This window comes from Serinus canaria, chromosome 9 (genome assembly GCF_022539315.1).
Source record: "Serinus canaria isolate serCan28SL12 chromosome 9, serCan2020, whole genome shotgun sequence".
In the NCBI taxonomy this organism is placed as follows: Eukaryota; Metazoa; Chordata; class Aves; order Passeriformes; family Fringillidae; genus Serinus; species Serinus canaria.
The window spans coordinates 165,104-183,021 of NC_066323.1; the positions used below are offsets into that span (position 1 = coordinate 165,104).

The 17,918-nt window shown below is 46.1% G+C and overlaps 2 protein-coding genes across 2 annotated transcripts in view; both read right to left on the reverse strand.

Annotated features, from left to right (window-relative positions):
- WWTR1 (WW domain containing transcription regulator 1) overlaps positions 1-10,441 on the reverse strand; it is a 41,566-nt gene extending 31,125 nt beyond the window's left edge. The window contains exon 1 of the mRNA XM_030227109.2: positions 10,053-10,441. Coding sequence (XP_030082969.1) covers positions 10,053-10,441 — 389 coding nt within the window. The remainder of the gene's footprint in view (positions 1-10,052) is intronic.
- A 2,869-nt stretch (positions 10,442-13,310) lies between these two features.
- On the reverse strand, positions 13,311-16,927 carry COMMD2 (COMM domain containing 2). The gene is made up of 5 exons (XM_050977844.1): positions 16,776-16,927; positions 16,613-16,690; positions 15,664-15,746; positions 14,241-14,414; positions 13,311-13,745 (listed from the first exon to the last, which is right to left on the reverse strand). Exons 1-5 carry the CDS (start codon positions 16,840-16,842, stop codon positions 13,548-13,550), a joined length of 600 nt encoding a protein of 199 aa, XP_050833801.1. The 5' UTR covers positions 16,843-16,927; the 3' UTR covers positions 13,311-13,547.
- Between the last annotated feature and the right edge of the window lie 991 nt (positions 16,928-17,918).

A 17,918-nucleotide genomic window follows, 5' to 3' on the forward strand; every position in this document is an offset into this window, starting at 1 on the left:
CAGAAGCCAAAACTGAACTTCACATATTTTCAACAGAGCTCTCTCATTACAGCTCTGAGGAAGTTCATCTCCTGCCTGTCAGTGTGCAAACTGGGAGAGTAACAGAAGCCCTTTAGCTTGACTTTCCCTTAGGATGGCATGGGTAACAAAACATGAAGGACAAATCTTCAAATTCCCACAACGGTTGTGCTAAGGGAACAATTTTTCAATAATTTCTATTTTTTGTATTTACAGCAACAGTAAAGACCACAGCCCCCAGAGAGAAAAGAACAGGAACAAAGGTACAGGGATGGAGGACCAGATTATTCACAGCAAGGTCAAGACCAGAAGCAGTGATAGAGCACAGCATCAACACCTCACCACTGAGTTAATACTTGGGATTGCCTGTCCTGAGAACCATAATCCTCCTGCAGAGATTACTGTGGTATGGGATTAGCAATGTTCCCCTTCCCTTTCAGCTTGTAGTCATTTTGATTGTTACAGGTGCAAAATGTCTGTGGATTTTTCCAGCACCCAAGAGGGTCATAATAAAGATCTGTATGCAAATCTGAGAATAATCTGCCTCTAGGATCAATCATTTCTATAGGGGAAAAAAAAAAAAAAAAGAGCCATGCTTAGTAACCTGATTATAAACGTGCAGGGTTTTCAGTCTATTAAAATTATTGAACATTTTATCCATTGATCATGTCATTCCATTTAAAAAAGATCTCAGCCTCATACATGCCAGAAAGAACTCCCAACTTCAATCTCCCCATTTTGGTCTTTTCCCTTGCTTTGAAATGTAATTAGTTGTGGTGAAAATCTGTCAGACCCAGGGCAGCAATACTGAACAAGGGCACAGCAAACATCACTCACTAAAGTGCAGAGGCTGCATGCTTTCAAAACACTGCTGTGCTGAAACTGCTCCATCTGAAGTTCTCATATGAGTAGGTGTTTTTTGGGTTTTGGGTTTTTTTACAACAAGATCATCTTAAATTGTTCTTCACATGAGGTTGAGATAATAGGAGAAACAGTGAAACTGTAATATCCCCACAGAACCTAACAAAGAGTTACTTCCAGTTTGCTTTATACCTTTAGAAATTACATTTTAGGTAACAGCATGCATTTCTTTTCCAGTCTGTCTACTTCACAGCTTCCTGTTTTTTCTAGAAAAATGAATCAGGCATTTGTTTCTCTAAGATAAAAAAAGACCACTGAAAATATTGTTCTAGTAGAAGCCATCCTGACAGAAAAAGGAAATGTTCATGAGACAATATCCTCAGTGGCAGGCATGCTTTTAGTAAAGCAAACCAGGCAGCACCACAAAATGACTCAAATAAATGCAAACATATGTCTGTATCTTCAGGAAAAGCAGCACAAAGTGGAAACTCACAGAGCTTCTGTGTCTTAACCAAATCCCAGTTTGTTTCATCTGCAAACTGATGCTCCTTCACCCTTTGTTGTCCAACTCCTTGTTACAAGAAAGATCTGTCATGATTGCTAAAAAAAGACCATGTAAAACCCTCACAATTTACTGAATGTTTTGAGCAGTGTTTGACCATAAACATACAGCATAAACACCAGGATCATTCCAGTGCCTAAGTTTTGCAATTATTTGACAAGGGAATCAGCACAGGAGCTGCTTTCTGGAGTGTGCAGCACCTGAAACCCCCCTGCTGCAGCAGGCTGCTCACTCATTTCCACGCTGCAATGCAAAACAGGGGCAGCCATGGCAGCAGACCCTTCTTCCAGGGGGTTGGCAATGGAACAGCGAGCCCAATTGGCCAAATAATTCACAAGATATATATAACTAAACAGAGTTTATGGAATCAAAGTTAGATCTTCCCTTTGTCCTCAAAGAAAGACTACCACAGAAAGAAAATAAATACAATAATGTGAATTATCCAGTCACTGCGGATGACCATTTAAAATAAGATTTCTTCATATATTTGGGAGAGCACTGGCATGGTTAACACCAAGAGCTATTTTTTCATTTACGACTTATGGACTAAAATTGTTAAGGTTTTTATAAAGTTACAAATCTCAAACCAGGACCTCTCCTAGCTTTGAAAAAGTATATTTTACAACATACATACCTTTACTGACTAGTCTCACTGCTAAATCTTGAACAAAACCTGAATTTCTTTTACATATCAATAATTTACTACTGCAATTTCAGTAAGTTATAAATAGTCTCACTAGAAATCTCCTTTACTCTAGCTGTTAAATTTTGCATTGTCTGCTCTTTTGCAGTAGCATAATTTCGTTGATTTTCCATTTCCACAAAGTCTTCCAGTAACAGACAAAAATCAAAATGCTAACTATAGAACATGAATAAAGAAGCAGAGCCCCCCCCCACCTCTAATAAAAATTAAGCTTTATCTAATATTATAACACAGTATTGGTAATGTCAGGGCTGAGAGAGTGATGGCAGCATCTGTGAAAACACCATTCCATGACTGGGAAAGTCTTCATCAAAGGAATGGCTGTCAAAGCACTGCAGCAGGTTTATCCTCTGCAGTGTGAAGGGATGGCAAGAACCACTGGCATCACTGTGCCCCTCCTGCTGGCAAGGCTGCCAGGGCAGTTAGAGCTGTAGGTTGCAGAGATAACATTTATTCAAAATGAAAATGTGATCCACAATTTCCACATTAACTTCACTCACATCAAACCCTCAGTTTTGGCGTGCTGATACAATTTGGCCTGCTTTATACCTTCAGAAATTACATTTCAAGTAACAGTAGGTATTTCTTTTCATCATTCATTTTACTTCATTTGCAAAAATATTTTCCCCAATCTCTGAAGCAGAAGCACTTATATTTCTGTTTAAACACATACAATGGAATGAGTAAAACATGAAATGGGAAATGCAGTATCAAAACCAAATGTGCAATAAAAAAACTTTCTGTGAAGAATTCCCACACAAAATTCTGGTTGCCAGCTCCAAAGGCTTTTCCACATTCCCCAGAGAGCTGCACGATGGTGCCCACACAGCACAGGCTGCCCTGATTTACTGATGCAAAGCCTGCTTTGTTTGAGTCCAGGAACACCTGAGGTAGGTGAGGGCACTGGCAGGAGGCTGCAAATATGGGCATCCACAGGGTGGAACTGCCCGTGTGCTCTGAGATAAACCATCTGGAGCACATGTCAAAATTAGAAAAGCTGCTTTTGTACAAACAGTCTGACTAAGCAGACAATCCAAAGCCTTTCTCATATGGCAGTTACTTCTATTCCTGAAGCATTTGAAAATACAGGATTTTAAGAAACTTCTGAAAACAACTTTGGCATTTCTACCTTAAGATTACAAATGGCTGCTTAGGCAAACAAACAATACCCAACAATTCTGTTTTGTTCTTTTTTTCTTTCATTATTTTTTTAAAAAGGTGACTTACAACCCAATTGGTCAGATGATTTCAAAGGTGAAGAGGCCTTTGGAAATATGGTCTAAAAATCTAACAAACTCCAGCTGGGCAAGGTGCCTTCCTTGTACATGTGTCTGTGTGCTCGATCTCCAAAAGTCTTTGGGGAGTTGCTGTAGTTTGCACAAACTATAGCTAGCTTTCGCCAGCAGCAGAAGTGGATTCAAAGAGCAGAAGTGTATTCTGTATTCTTTTCAGGGATTTTGAACTCCCGTTGCTGGCAGCAATCAATCAGGAAATGCCAGCAACTGCCTGTGATATTTGGGTGATAACGTCTGAGCTGATCCATGGGAACACAATAGGGTGAAGCTCGCACGGTAAGAAACAACGTCCACGAAGCAATATTTAAGTTTCATTACTGTACACTGCCTGTTTCAATACACAGAAGTTTTTCCATGGACAAGAACAGATGCTGAAATGAAGCCCAGAAAAGAAGGCAGAGGGAAACTCGGTGATTTCCAAAGGGACACGGTGTCGGCAGCACAGCAGGGACCGCTGCCGCTCCCTCCCGCCGGGTCAGCTCCCAGCCATCCCCACCCCTGCTGCCAGAGCCTGCTGCACTCAGGGGCCTCACAGTCACACTGGAGACTAACAAAACACACCAACCAAGGGGTTTCGAAACTTCTTTAAAAGCCTACACAAAATTTAAGGCTCACAGTTCAAACACTGCCTTTGGTTTTGGAAACAAGACACTTTAGTACTTCAATAATTGCATGATGGAGGAGTATTGCTGCATTTTGTAATGCTTACAGCTTTGCTCACTGATCCATCACTGGAAAACAGGAATATAGAATATTTAATAAAAAACTCAGTAGACAGACAGGAAAATTGATCACAGGTAGGAAAAAATGGTTACTTCCAGTACAAGAAAAATCTCAAAAGTACCATGGAAGCATCCTGCTACTCTCAAACCTGGAAGACTGTCAGAAAAATGCACCCAAAAATTATCAGGGACAGATCAATACCCAATAAACAAAAAGGAACATTTTGATAACACAAACAGAGCGGGGCCAGCAGACATGATCTGAGAAACAAGTCTCTGCAGGAAAAGCTGTGTCTGAACCTGCAGCTCTGCTACTGCTGTGCTTGTGCTGTGGCTGCTGATGCACTCTGCAAACCACGAGGACATGGAGCAGCCAACTCCTCTTCCACATCTCCCTTTATACTGCATTATTTTCTGGTGACACTCTAAGCAATTATTTCAGCTTTAACACAATATATTCTGCTTAATTCTCTGAGCAAGTCTGTGTCTGTCTCTGCAGTGCAGCTTCCATCACATCTGCTGTTAAAATAGTCATAGGTAGGGAAAACTGCAGGTCAGTGCAGGGTTCCCAAGTTTTCCATGCTTGAAGAGTTCTCTAGGTCTGGACTTTGAGTTAAAGAAAATAAAAAGATCCACAAACAAATCAACAAAGAAGGAAATAACCTCCAAATACCTCCACCCTACATCATGCTGACCAATCAAAAGGGAAAATGCCACAAGTCTCTATGTTGAAATTTAGCCCACATGACATTTCCTTTGGATTTAATTGCTTTGATACAATTTGTAAGCGCCAATCAAGCAAAGCCCCTGAGCACCAAGCACTGTTACAAAGAAGCTCTTGTCCTGTAAAAGGCCACGACATCAGAAAGACAGAATTTCCAGCTTCAGTCAAAGCATCCAAAAGGAAACAAGCCAAAGCCCCAGCACTGACTCTTCCAACACTGTCTGAAGGAGTGAACAGCAAAAACCTTGAAAGTAAGACTTTACAGATTCTATTTAGCCTGTTTAAAACTTAACACCACCATAACTTTCAGAAGCAGACAGCAATCCACACTGTCATTTACTAATTACGGAGTAAAGACAGCCAGGCAGACCAGAGTTTGGATATTGACTACAGCAGCTCACAAACATGATAGAAATAAACCCACTATTCATTTTCTTTCTTTGTGCAACCCAAACCATTTGTAAAGACAAACCCCTTTCAGATGGTTTCAGAGAAAATGTCTAGTTTTCATGGCAGCATTCTTAATTAACACCTGTATCAATTCCATAGATATCTTTCTAAGAATATGCTAATTGTTACTATTTCCTAACCATTAATGCATAAAGCATTTGAATTTTCAGCTCATCTAATGAGATGAATGTTTGACAGTTATCACCCATTAATGCACAAGTGCTCCAGGACTTTGGGTTTAACACTATGACTAAAGGACTAACTTAAGACAAATTTCATTAAGCCAATAATTCCACGTGCACATTATTAACTTATTATCTTAAAATTGTACATAATATATCAAATATAGATCCAATTGCCCAATATATCAAATTCTACATCAACACAGTAGTTTGTACAGGACAGCTACCACTGATTCCTTAAGCAATTTAGAAATGCATACAATAAAATTCAAATTCTGCTTCTAGACAGCCCTTTACAAGAAGTTTCTTAAATATTTCCTCAAAGGAAATTCTTCTTGTAAATACTTCTAGGGTCAGGCAGTCTTGCTTAAAGCTTTCTCCAGTGATGTTTCACTGATACTTTAGGATACAAAATGTAGCTTGTATCCTAACTGAGAAAACTCAACAGGAGAGGGAACTGGATCACATCCTGCAAATCAAATGTGTCCCTGAAGCAATTTTATTCCATATCTGCTTCTGCCCTCAGATTTTATTAAGCTCCACATTAACCACCAAATCCTTTAAAGCAGCACTGATGACATGATTTTTAGATTCTGAAAACACCAATCTGTTCATCATGGAAAGACAATCTTGGACCAGAAAATGAATAAATACCAGCCTGCATCAGAAACTCTGTAGCTGGTTCCACTGCCAAGTTCAGAGAAGAGCAGCTCATGGATCCTTGGTAGTTTTAAAGTGGAACTCCAACATCATCATCATTAAATCAGCACTTGAGGAGCAATCAGACAGACCCCTAATGCTGTCAATTACAGGTTGAAAATTTAGTTTTTATGTGTGCATTCCAATCTCAGAACTTCTGAAGTATCTCTAAAATGAGTTATAAATGTGAGCTATGGTTGAATTTCTGACAATTAAACTTCAGTGGTGCATCACAGCTTTCTTGCCTGTTAAGAACTCTTTAATGCACTCAACCACTTTGATAAAAGCCATTGGCAATAATACATCCTGGTACTGTCTAACACAATGCAATTTATTTTTAATAAAGAGATGCTGGCAAGGGGAACAGTTCAGGCTCTGAGTCCCACAAGAATAACCACTGGAAACGGGGAACAAAAAAAAAAATCACTTAAGGTGTGGACTAAATGCTCCAAAAGCCACATGAATCTGTGAGATGTCTCTCTCCTGCCCGACACCAAAGCCAGCAGGGATGCACGGCCTCTGGCCCTGCACCACTCCTGTCCCAGGACCAAGGGAAGCCAAAGCCCTGCCAGCCCCCTCGAGGGCACCCACCACACCCAGGAGGGACTGAGGCCACCCTTGTGGCACAGCAGGGCAGAGGCACCAGTGCCTGCCACATTCTCACCAGACCCTGAGTTTCCTCCTCAAGCACTGCCCACCTCCTCCCCACTTCCAGCTGGGAACTACATTCCCAAGATGGAAAAGTTTCTCTATGATGAATGCTGTACAGGACCAGGCACAATGTAAATTACCCATGTAAAATAACAAGTCTCTACTGAATTAACACAAATGCTTTTCAAGGAGAGACCTTCAGCAGTTCAGTTATCTTAGTACTATTTGTTTTGTCATTGTCAGGAAAAAAGTTTTTCATTGTATTTGTATTACTTTTTATAGTATTTGTATTATTTATATTATTCTTCTGCTGTCCTGCCGAACATGCTTAGTTATATAAAACTAATCATGTGTTAAATCAAGCTCTATTCCAACAGAAACCAGTAAGAAAAATCTGAACATTTTGAGTAAATGAAATATTGTAAGTAATTAGCTTCCTTATCCCCGAGCAGAACTTACTGGCAAATATGTCCTGGTATGGCAAATGTTTACTGTAACATTTTAAAAATAATAGTGATAACAGTGGCAAAAGTTCCACAAATCTCTCTATGAGAGTCTGACCAAGAAGATCTCTACACACACTGAGAAAATACGAAACCCTCAGTCTTCATTTGAAATATGAGGCTGTACCACCTAAACCCAAACTGGAATAAAGTAATACTTGAAACATTCTTTTTACAGAATATGTACACAGAGCCCAGCAAGTAGTTCAACATGGAACTGACATTCCCTGCTCACGGCACAAGAGCAGGCAGCAGGCCTGTCTCCACAGAAATGCTTTTTATCACAAATAAATCACACTTGCATTTTTCTCCACACATGCTCACACAGAAAAATGCTTTAGATAACATTGCTGCAAGTGTGTGTTCATTAGCCTGTCTTCCAGCCCCCACTTATGTGGTTTGGTATTTAATTACAGGGTGGAGTGGTCCCCAGGCTACTTATGTTTCTTCCAGTCACAGCCAGAAAATTTCTGCAGGAACTGACATGCAGGACTGCAACTGCTGCAAGTTGTAGCTGGTTCCCCACCAACAAGGCTAGGTCACTCTTCATTGAAACTCACACTAGTACTTCTGTTAAATAATTATTTAAAATATGTTTTAATACAACAAATTGCATTCTAAACTTCAACAGATAATAAAGGCTTTAATAGGACATAATTTGGCTATTTGCTTTTAATTGGTTTCTCAAATTTTTTTTGCTAATGCCAAGAAACAAATCTTAATGATTGCACTGGAAAGCACTGTTTTTTTTTTTTTTCCTTGAGTATAGGGAAATGTAACTTTGTATGCCTAGTTTAATCAAAGATGATTTTTAGCACATCACCTGACTCAAATCCTCTATTATTTTATTGCCCACAGCTTTAAATGTCGCTTTCCATAATCAATCTTAAATTGTATTTCCACCTGAAGAATATTAAACCATTTGTAAAATACTATCATTCACATGTGAGCATTTTATAGCTAAATATTACTCCCCAAAGCATTGGGGTATAACAAAATACATTAAAGGTATAAAGAAATGCATTATTCCAATTAATTTTTATATAAACAAGAGAAGTTCTTTTGGACAGATAAAACTGGGGAAACAAAACAAATATTACCTTAGGTAACAAATTACATGCACAATGCATGTTGTATTTTATATTTAAAAGGATGCTGTTAATCTGAGTATTACTGTTGACAAGATTTGGAAAAAAAAATTAACACCACTCGGAGTTTTTACCTATGCTTTCCATTTACTAAAGGCCTTTTATTTTTGGCCTAAGCAACAAGAATCCATTGACTTGGAAAACTCTGTCTCTAGGTCAGAAATGCATGACAGGAAAGTGAAACCACACGAGCTCATTTTGATATTAAGACACAGAGCAGACAAAGATTATATTATGCAATTTTTAGCCAGAGGTATCTGAAAACACTCCCTAGCCAAACCCTAGCAAGAATTTATATTGAATAATCATTTATTAATGGTCTCTTAGAGGGTTCCTGTCAGTCAGCTACTTCTCTGTAGCTTGTTTTATTGAGAAAAATGCATGCAAAGTGCAGAGACACGAGATCTTCTCATTTAGGTGATAAACCAGATTATTAACAAACTTCTACGTTTGGACTCTGGGACATATGCACACAGCATCATAAACAACATACAGGGACATACAGAAAGGTATTTACATGCTTTGCTGGTAGCTTAGAATGTGACAAAAGGCAAAAAAATCTAAACTCTGCACAGTTATTCAGAGACTGGGCTCTTGAGTAATCTGTTAGAGATTCCAAACCCACAAGGCAAAGAAATCATTATACAATCAAGTAAATTTTTTTTCACTTTTCTAAACAGTTTTGTCTCTTTTTCCCCTCACACATTGTTTCTAAGACATTTATGATGGCTGAGTACCCACACAAAGGTGAACATATGTGAACTCAAGATTTTACTCTTCTGAACAAGAAGGCTGTAGTGAGCAAGTAAATGACGTCCTGGAGCCCTGGCAGTTCAACTCCCTCAATATTCTCAGGTAGATGCTTCATCAGTAAATGTTTTATTTCATTAGCAAACATTTTATCTTATTTACCAAGTTAATGCAGTACGACTTAGTTGGCAATGAGTCTGTAGATGACTTACAGAATCTACCAAAATAAGGCACTGTTGCCTTGACACTTATTTCAGCTATTACGTATTTTCAGGCCTATTAAACGGCTTTGAATCGAGTGTCAATTGTCATAAATTAAACACTCTGGCGAAAATGACTGGCCAGAGGAGATATCGGCAGTTGTGTTACCACACTTCTCAAAACCTGTCGCTAGACAAGGCGGCCTCCTGCCGCGTCCCCGCCGACGGGGATGCTCCAGACACACCGCGGCCGGAGCCGGGCCGGGCAGCTCCCACCCATCCACAGCCCCTTCGACCTCCGTCAGGTCACGGACATGCAGAGCTCTGCTCCTACGTTCCAGAAACTCCCTGGAATAATTGGTTTTGAACTTTTTCTCAAAAAAATTAAGTTTCGGAATCTTGGACGTGTGGCCAAGCAGGAAAGAAATTCGTTATCAACAAATACGGCAGGACTTCTCCCTCGCCCCTCTCCTCCCATCGGGAAGGGATTTTTCCCCCGGATTGTCGCACACAGCCCGGACCCGGAGGCCACCCCGCCGCCTCACGGCGCAGCCCCGTCCCGGCGCTTCCCCCGCCGCACTCACTTGAGGAAGTAGCGCTGCCCGGTCTGCGTGAGCGCCATCTCCCAGCCCGGCGGCAGCGGCCGCTCGTCCGTGACATCGCAGGAGCGCTGCCGGAGGTGCCCGTGCTGCGGCGCCGCGCCCGCGCCGGGCAGCGAGGCGGGCGAGGAGTGCGAGCGGACGTGCACGGGCGGCAGGCGCGGCGGGGGCCCGCCCGAGTCCGTGCTCGACTGCCGCGAGTGCGAGCCCGAGTCGGGCTCCCTGAAGAAAGACTCGGGCAGGATCTTCTTCCGCCAGGAGCTGGGCCTGGGGTTCATCACCGCGTTGAAAAGCGCCTCCAGCTCCGTGTCCAGGTCCTGCGTGACGTGGATTACCTGCTGCCCCGGCGGCGGGGCCGCGGCCGCGGGGTTCATTGTCCGCCCGTCTGGCCCGGAGGCGGGCGCAGCCGTCCCGGGACGGGCGGTGGCCGGGGCCGGCCCCGCTGCCGGGCCGCCGCCGAGGACGTGCCCCCTGGAGCGGGCGGGCTGGCCGGGAGCAGAGCGGGCGAGGCGGGCGGACGGAGCCTCTGCGCCCCCGGCAGCCGCGCCGGTGTCCCGGGCGGGCGGGGCGGCCCCGGGCAGCGCGGCGCCCTCCCCCCGGCGGGCAGCGGCGGGACGGGGCCGTGCCGGGACGGGGCAGTGCCCGGACGGGGCAGTGCCGGGACGGGGCAGTGCCGGCGGCTCCAGCCCGGCCCCCGCGCCGCCCCGCCCGCAGTTATGCAACTGCCGCGGAAACTTTGGGCACGGGCCGGCCCTGGAGGCCGGGGCCGGGCGGCCCTCGGAGCCCGCCCCGCCCGCGCCCCCTCTCGCGTCGCGCTGGCCGTGCCGCTCGCAGCCGGGACATCGGCTGGGCTCCTCGCCGCTGGGACCCCGCGCGGAGCCGCTGCTCCCGTCCAGCCCCAGCTCGTGGTGCCCGGGGAACCTTCGGAGCTCTCCGTCTCTGCCAAGCTGAGGAGCTTTGCTCCCAGACCGTTGTTCAGAAAGTTAATGGGCGATACTAATTTCTGAAAGCAAAATTATGCTTAAATTAGTTCACGTACAAGTTTAATTGCATGATTCAGTGCTGCTATAGCTATGGGAGGAATTAAGCATTCATAGTGACATGGACCGCAACCACTTCGCCGTGATTTGGATACAGTTTGACCTTTTGCTGGCAAGTAGGAGTTCTGTGCAGAGCTGTATGTTAAGTCCTTCCAGCTCCTGTCCATAGGGGTTGTTTCAAATGCAGGTGTCATGCTTTGTGGATCTCTGCTGACTGCCCATCCAGTCACTTGTCTTTGATTTAGCCTATACTAGAAAGGAGAGCTGTCATCAGAATGCATACCTGAGGCTTTCTATAATTAATAAATACAATTGCGGTTTTAATCTTGTCTCATTTTTTGGTGCACTTGGAATAACTTTTTGAATAGCAATGTGACGAAAAATTGTTTAAATTCAGAAGCTGTGTCTATAAAGAATAATATTGTTCACTTTCCAGCTTAAGTGTTGGTTTTTACAGAGGGAAGCATCCAGTGTTTTTATGACTACACACATAGAGATATCACACACCAGCTAAACAAACACAATTTTATTTTAGTAATAGATTTTTTTATTTTATTTCTGTGTTTTGGACAGACTCCAGGCTATGCTGATTGATAACACACCCTCCTCAGTAATCAGAATCTATGCTAGAAAAGTCTTACATAAGTACTTTTTTTCTGAACTTTATTCCTTACTTCTTTAAAAGAAGCATGAACTTCTCTAAACTGCATTTGGCTTTTCTAGTGGAAAATGTGGGCCTGACTGAACCATCCTTGTCCCTCAAATCAGTGTTACATATAATGTTGGTTATGTAGATTCTCAGAGTTGGAGTTTAAACCAAAAACTACAGCTAGCTCTGTGACACAGATCCTGTGCACTTCCTGATGGCTTTGCTTCAACAAATATTCCTTGTCAGTTTTGTTTTGTCACATTTCCTGTTCATATTTCCATTGGCTTGGCAGATCTCCTCGAGATTTTTTTGTTGTTCTTTGTTTTTGTGAGGGTCTGGGGGTTTTGTTGTTATTGTTTTGGGGGGTTTTTTTGGTTATTTTTTCCTGACATCTGCTGTGTTTCTGGTCAGGAAACCCATAACTCCTGAGACTCGTTTATGTTTCCCTTCCCAAAGAATTTTCGTACCATTCTTCTATATTTCGTACTGGTTCCTTGCTGCAACAAGCTCAAAGAGCAGTGCTAATCATAGTATAATAAAATTATCTGCTATTGTACCACTTTGTATAGGCTAAAGGATTTTTCTCTAATAATTTGGAAGTGATTAAAACTGTAAGAATAAATTTTCATAGTATTGTTGTCATTAGTCTTTGTTTAGAAATACTAACTTCCTTCTTTAGACACACAAATATGACCACCAGCTTTCAGGGAAAGTGACTCAATATGCTCAAGTCTGTGGAAGACAAGCCAACTTCCATCACAATGGTTTGGATTAAGTGATAAAGGAACCAAATCACAAGTGTGACATAGAAAGCTCCTTATCATAATTTCTTTGTTCTCATTGCAAGATTTTACCTTGTAAAAAAGTAAGTCAGTAACAGTATTTTATCTCAATTTCACATGGTGATCAAATGTTTTTGAATAGTACAGAGATTTTATGTTCATCTGAAGGATTTATAAAGCCCAGTACTATGACTATACCCTATTTATTGTGGATTTTCTAGCAGCAAGTTCAGTCTCTTCTTCAATGAAAACCCAAGCAAACAGCTTAGAAGTAAGTGCACTTTTAAAAGTACCCCTATATGATGAGCATCTAATGAGTTAAAGAAATGTCACATGTAGTTTTTAATCTAGATCTATCACTGCTCTACATCAAAGCTCTTCATAGATTAACATTCTTCTGAGAAAACCTACAGAGGTGAAGCAACATGTGTTGCTGTGATGCCTTGATGCCTGTCATAAAATAAAACATTCAGGGGTTTCTGGGCAAGCCTTGTCTTTCTCAGTAACCAAGTGACCAGCACACAGCACAGCCTGGCATGGTTCTGCCTCTGCTTTGGGTTTGCTCTGTGCAAGGAGACTCCGAGCAGGCAGTAACCACAGCTGGGTGCTCCATGTCCATCTGTGAGCAGCCCTGCAGGAACAGAAAACTTGTGTTCCTCTGAACTCAATAGCAATAGAGAACAAAGAACACAACGGGAACAGTAGTAAATTTTAAAAACCCTGAAAGCAGAGATCAATTACATAAAAAATACCAGTCAAAAATCCCAAGTAGTAATATCCAATCACATTTAATTACCATGTACTATATGTGAAGATGATTGTGTGAAAAGGGTCACCACATATAGATGTGCAAAGCTGGCAGCCAAAGATATTTGGCCAGTATATACTGGCTCAAGGTCCTGGCACAGGAAAACAGTTCATCTGATCCAGATGTTTATTTTTCCTCGAATGTATTCGTGAGCAGTGTTCTGAGTTGTTTTACAAACTGCTTAGTAAGAGAGAACCAAGGTTATTTCATGTTGCGCACTATTCTTCTGCAGTGGTTCATTTTCATCTCCCCCAGCGCCTGCTCCAGCTGCTGGATCAGGTGGAGAAGGGTAGCAGGGTCAGTTTGCAACACCTGGGCAGTTTGATCTTCATTTTGATTGAGATGTAGCTTCATAGTCACAGCAGGCTTGATCTGTTGTCTCAAACTTCTGCTTGCAAGCTGCAGGAGGGGTTCAGTGGAGCAGGAACATGACAGTGATCATTGGTTATCAATGTTTGCTCTTAACAGTTCTCAACAGCTTTGTAGAACCTGTTCAGACTAATGTGCAGAAACCCTTTGCATCCACATTAAAGATACACACAAGCTTCTATTGTGTTTTATAATTAAGTAATACTAACAGGCTTTAATCAGTGCTTTCATAATATTTCTGAAAATAGGGTGATAATCAAGAACAAATATGTTTAGTATATGTTAATATTTTAAAAATATCAATAGAATCACAAATTCAATTTTTATCAGGCAACAAGTACTTTGCATCATTGCATATTCTGTTCATTTCACAACTGGCTGGCTGTGGGACACTAACAAAGTCATGTAATTCTTGAATACATTAAGTACTGCTGCCTCATTTGTTTTTACATTGTTTAGCAGGTTTTTATTACGCAAAAAAATGGGAAGGAAAGGATGGACTACTAAAAACATCAGGGAAGTCACCTGTACATCCAGTCTCCACTCCAGACTGTGGTAGCTGGGAAGCCTTGGTGCCAGCTCTCCAAGAATGCTCCTGATCTCTTTCCTGTTGTCAAGGTACAGCTGGAGCAAGGATTTGTTCAATTCATCTGAGAATCCCAAAACATGAATGGAATCTTGGAAGTCAATGTCAGAAATCTAGAAATAGCAATTGAGGCAAGGTAATCATCATTATTTCCTGAAAACTAAGTAAAACTGTAACTAAACATCACATATGCTATGTGCAGTTATTTTCCTGCAGGAATGTCCAAGGACAATTCTACACTTAAGACAAAACAAATATCCAGGTTTTAAAGGATCTACAGATGTTGATGTATTGCTGCAGATTTTTATGAGATTCAGAAACAGTTTTTTTTATGAACATTTAACCTCATCACATGTAAGCCTTGACATCAAAGGCCAAAACAGCATGAGGGAGCACCTTGGTTGTGTCACAAGGCAGGACATGCTGTGTGAATAATCCATTTGGCAGGGTGCTGCTGTGCCAGTGATAACCAGACTACAAATACCCAGCAGCGATCTGCACGTGAGCAGCACACAGCACAACGCTCAGGCTCCTGTCCCAAGGGCAGGGGAAGCTTCACAGGCCTTTGTGCTTACTGCAGCAGCCTGGCCCAGCACTGGGGAAGCTGTTAGTGACCCCACAGAAAATACCACTGTACCTCTCCAACGCGCCACCCCACAATAACAGTCTGTAACCAACCACATCCTACCACAGTGCACTGCAACCTGTCAGGTAAGACCCCTTGTTCCAAGGAAAGGCTCTGCACCATTTTCATCCCCTCCCCACCTACTCTTGGGAGCAACACTTGCCTGAGTTTAATCTGGCATTCCTTGTCTCTGTACCCCTTCTCCATGTAGCCAAATTGCTGAAATATTCTACTATATCAATAGCTACTAGTGTTTCTGATGGAAACATTAAATGTCCAACTATTAATCTTTTAGTGTCTGCATATATCCACTCAAACTTTTGATGCCAAGAGCTGAAAAAGCTCTCAAACCCACCACACTAGACAAAGACAAGGAATGCTGAACAGGGGGCTAGTCTAGCCCACATCCTGTGCAGTACCTGAACAACAAACTCTTCATTTGAGTTTTATAATTTAGAGCTTATCCTGAAGTAAGCTTATCTATATGTAATAAATTATACTATTAAAATGTTGTCAGGTTTTAGCTTCAGACACTGAATACAAATTCCAGAGTCATACACGTAGACACAATGTTTCAATAAGACAATAGCATGAGACACCTTTTTCTGAAACTAAAATAATACACGTCATTAAATATTGAGCTATCTTTTCCCCATTCAACAGTATTTTTAGAGGCCTAAGTGTCCAGAAGATGTCTCTAGAGTATCCCCAAAATCCTCATGAAAAAGTATACTTGCCATAAGCTTGGAACTCTCAGTAAGAAGATACACTAGTCCTTCTACCCCGTGCTGAATGATGTCAACGCTAATGTTCAGCTTTCCTTTAAAGAAAGCACAAAGTGCTTTTTACTTGCTAACTGTCGCAGCAGTGAGACTCAAAGCTGCAAATTTATCCAATGCTTAACGTGCAAAATATGCTTAGAAAAAAAATTATTATTCAAATAATAATATACAGCATATGAGCGCAAAAACTAAGAAAAACACAAACCAATTTCTTATGGCATGGCACAGAGAAGGGTTTGTGTCAGAAAAAGGATGTCCGCAGCCCTCCCCACACGGGGCACGAAGCACCGACCCCCGCGGTGCTGGAGCTCCATGCCGCCAGCCCGTTCCCTCGGCCCCTCTCCGCGGTGCCCCGGGGACTCGGGAGTCCTTCGTGGCCGGCGCAGAGCCCACCGTGTTCCCGCCCTCCTGCCGCGAAATCGCCACGGCCCAGCCGCTCTCCCCGCTCCCCACGGCCCGCTCCCCCGGCTCCCCGGCCCGCTCCCCCGGCTCCCCGGCCCGCTCCCTCCGGCTCCCCGGCCCGCTCCCCGCGCTCCCCCGGCTCCCCGGCCCGCTCCCCCGGCTCCCCGGCCCGCTCCCCGGGCTCCCCGGCCCGCTCCCCCCGCTCCCCCCGCTCCCCGGCCCGCTCCCCCCGCTCCCCGGCCCGCTCCCCCCGCTCCCCGGCCCGCTCCCCCCGGCTCCCCGGCCCGCTCCCCCGGCTCCCCGGCCCGCTCCCCTCGGCCCGCTCCCCCGGCTCCCCGGCCCGCTCCCCCGGCCTCCCGGCCAGCTCCCCCGGCTCCCCGGCCCGCTCCCCCGGCTCCCCGGCCCGCTCCCCCGGCTCCCCCGCCCGCTCCCCCCGCTCCCCTCGGCCCGCTCCCCCGGCTCCCCGGCCCGCTGCCCCCGCTCCCCGCGGCCCGGCTCTCACTGGCGGCGGACTCGCAGGCCCGCGGTGCCGCTCCCCGCCGCAGCTGCTCCAGCGCCAGGCGCCCCAGCTCGCCGACGGCTGTAAGGACAGAGAGAGGACAGACCCCGCTGCAGCCCCGGCCCGGCTCGGTCCCCCCCGCTCGCGGACCCGTCGCGGCCCCGACCTGCACCGCCGGCCCGCGGCAAACAGCCCAGGTGAGCCCGGTGCTCGGCCGACAGCACCAGCAGCATCGCCGCGCCTCCGACACCAACAACCGGGAAGGGGCGGCGCAAAGCAGGCGCCTGCGCGGGGCCGGGGCCGCGGGGACGGCCCGGGACAACCGGGGCAGCCGGGACAGCACGGGACAACCGGGACAGCCGGGACAGCCCGGACAGCCCGGGACAGCCGGGACAGCCCGGGACAGCCCGGACAGCCCGGGACAGCCCGGCACAACCGGGACAGCCGGGACAGCCGGGACAGCCCGGGACAGCCCGGACAGCCCGGGACAGCCGGGACAGCCCGGGACAGCCCGGCACAACCGGGACAGCCCGGGACAGCCGGGACAGCCCGGGACAGCCCAGGACAGCCGGGACAGCCCGGACAGCCGGGACAGCCCGGACAGCCCGGGACAGCCCGGGACAGCCCGGGACAACCGGGACAGCCCGGGACAACCGGGACAGCCCGGACAGCCCGGCACAGCCGGGACAGCCCGGCACAACCGGGACAGCCCGGACAACCGGGACAGCCGGGACACCGGGACAGCCGGGACAGCCGGGACAGCCCGGGACAGCCCGGACAGCCCGGGACAGCCGGGACAGCCCGGCACAGCCGGGACAGCCCGGCACAACCGGGACAGCCCGGGACAACCGGGACAGCCGGGACAGCCCGGACAGCCCGGCACAGCCGGGACAGCCCGGGACAGCCCGGACAGCCGGGACAACCGGGACAGCCCGGGACAGCCGGGACAACCGGGACAGCCCGGACAGCCCGGGACAGCCCGGGACAGCCTGGGACCCGCCGGCACAGCCGGGACAGCCCGGGACAGCCCGGACAGCCGGGACAGCCCGGCACAACCGGGACAGCCCGGCACAACCGGGACAGCCCGGGACAGCCCGGACAGCCCGGCACAGCCGGGACAGCCCGGGACAGCCGGGACAGCCCGGGGCAGCCGGGACAGCCGGGACAACCGGGACAGCCCGGGACAGCCCGGACAGCCCGGGACAGCCGGGACAGCCCGGGACCCGCCGGGACAGCCCGGACAGCCCGGGACAGCCGGGACCCGCCGGGACAGCCTGGGGTGTGGCAGTTCCCGACCGCTGTCCCTGGG

Excerpts from the sequence above, each read along its gene's own strand:
- COMMD2 (XM_050977844.1), bottom strand. The coding sequence starts at position 16,842 with ATGCTGCTGGTGCTGTCGGCCGAGCACCGGGCTCACCTGGGCTGTTTG. Across the intron at positions 16,691-16,775 it reads GCCGCGGGCCGGCGGTGCAG|CCGTCGGCGAGCTGGGGCGC; the intron begins GTCGGGGCCGCG and ends CTGTCCTTACAG. Across the intron at positions 14,415-15,663 it reads CTGAGAGTTCCAAGCTTATG|ATTTCTGACATTGACTTCCA; the intron begins GCAAGTATACTT and ends TGCTATTTCTAG.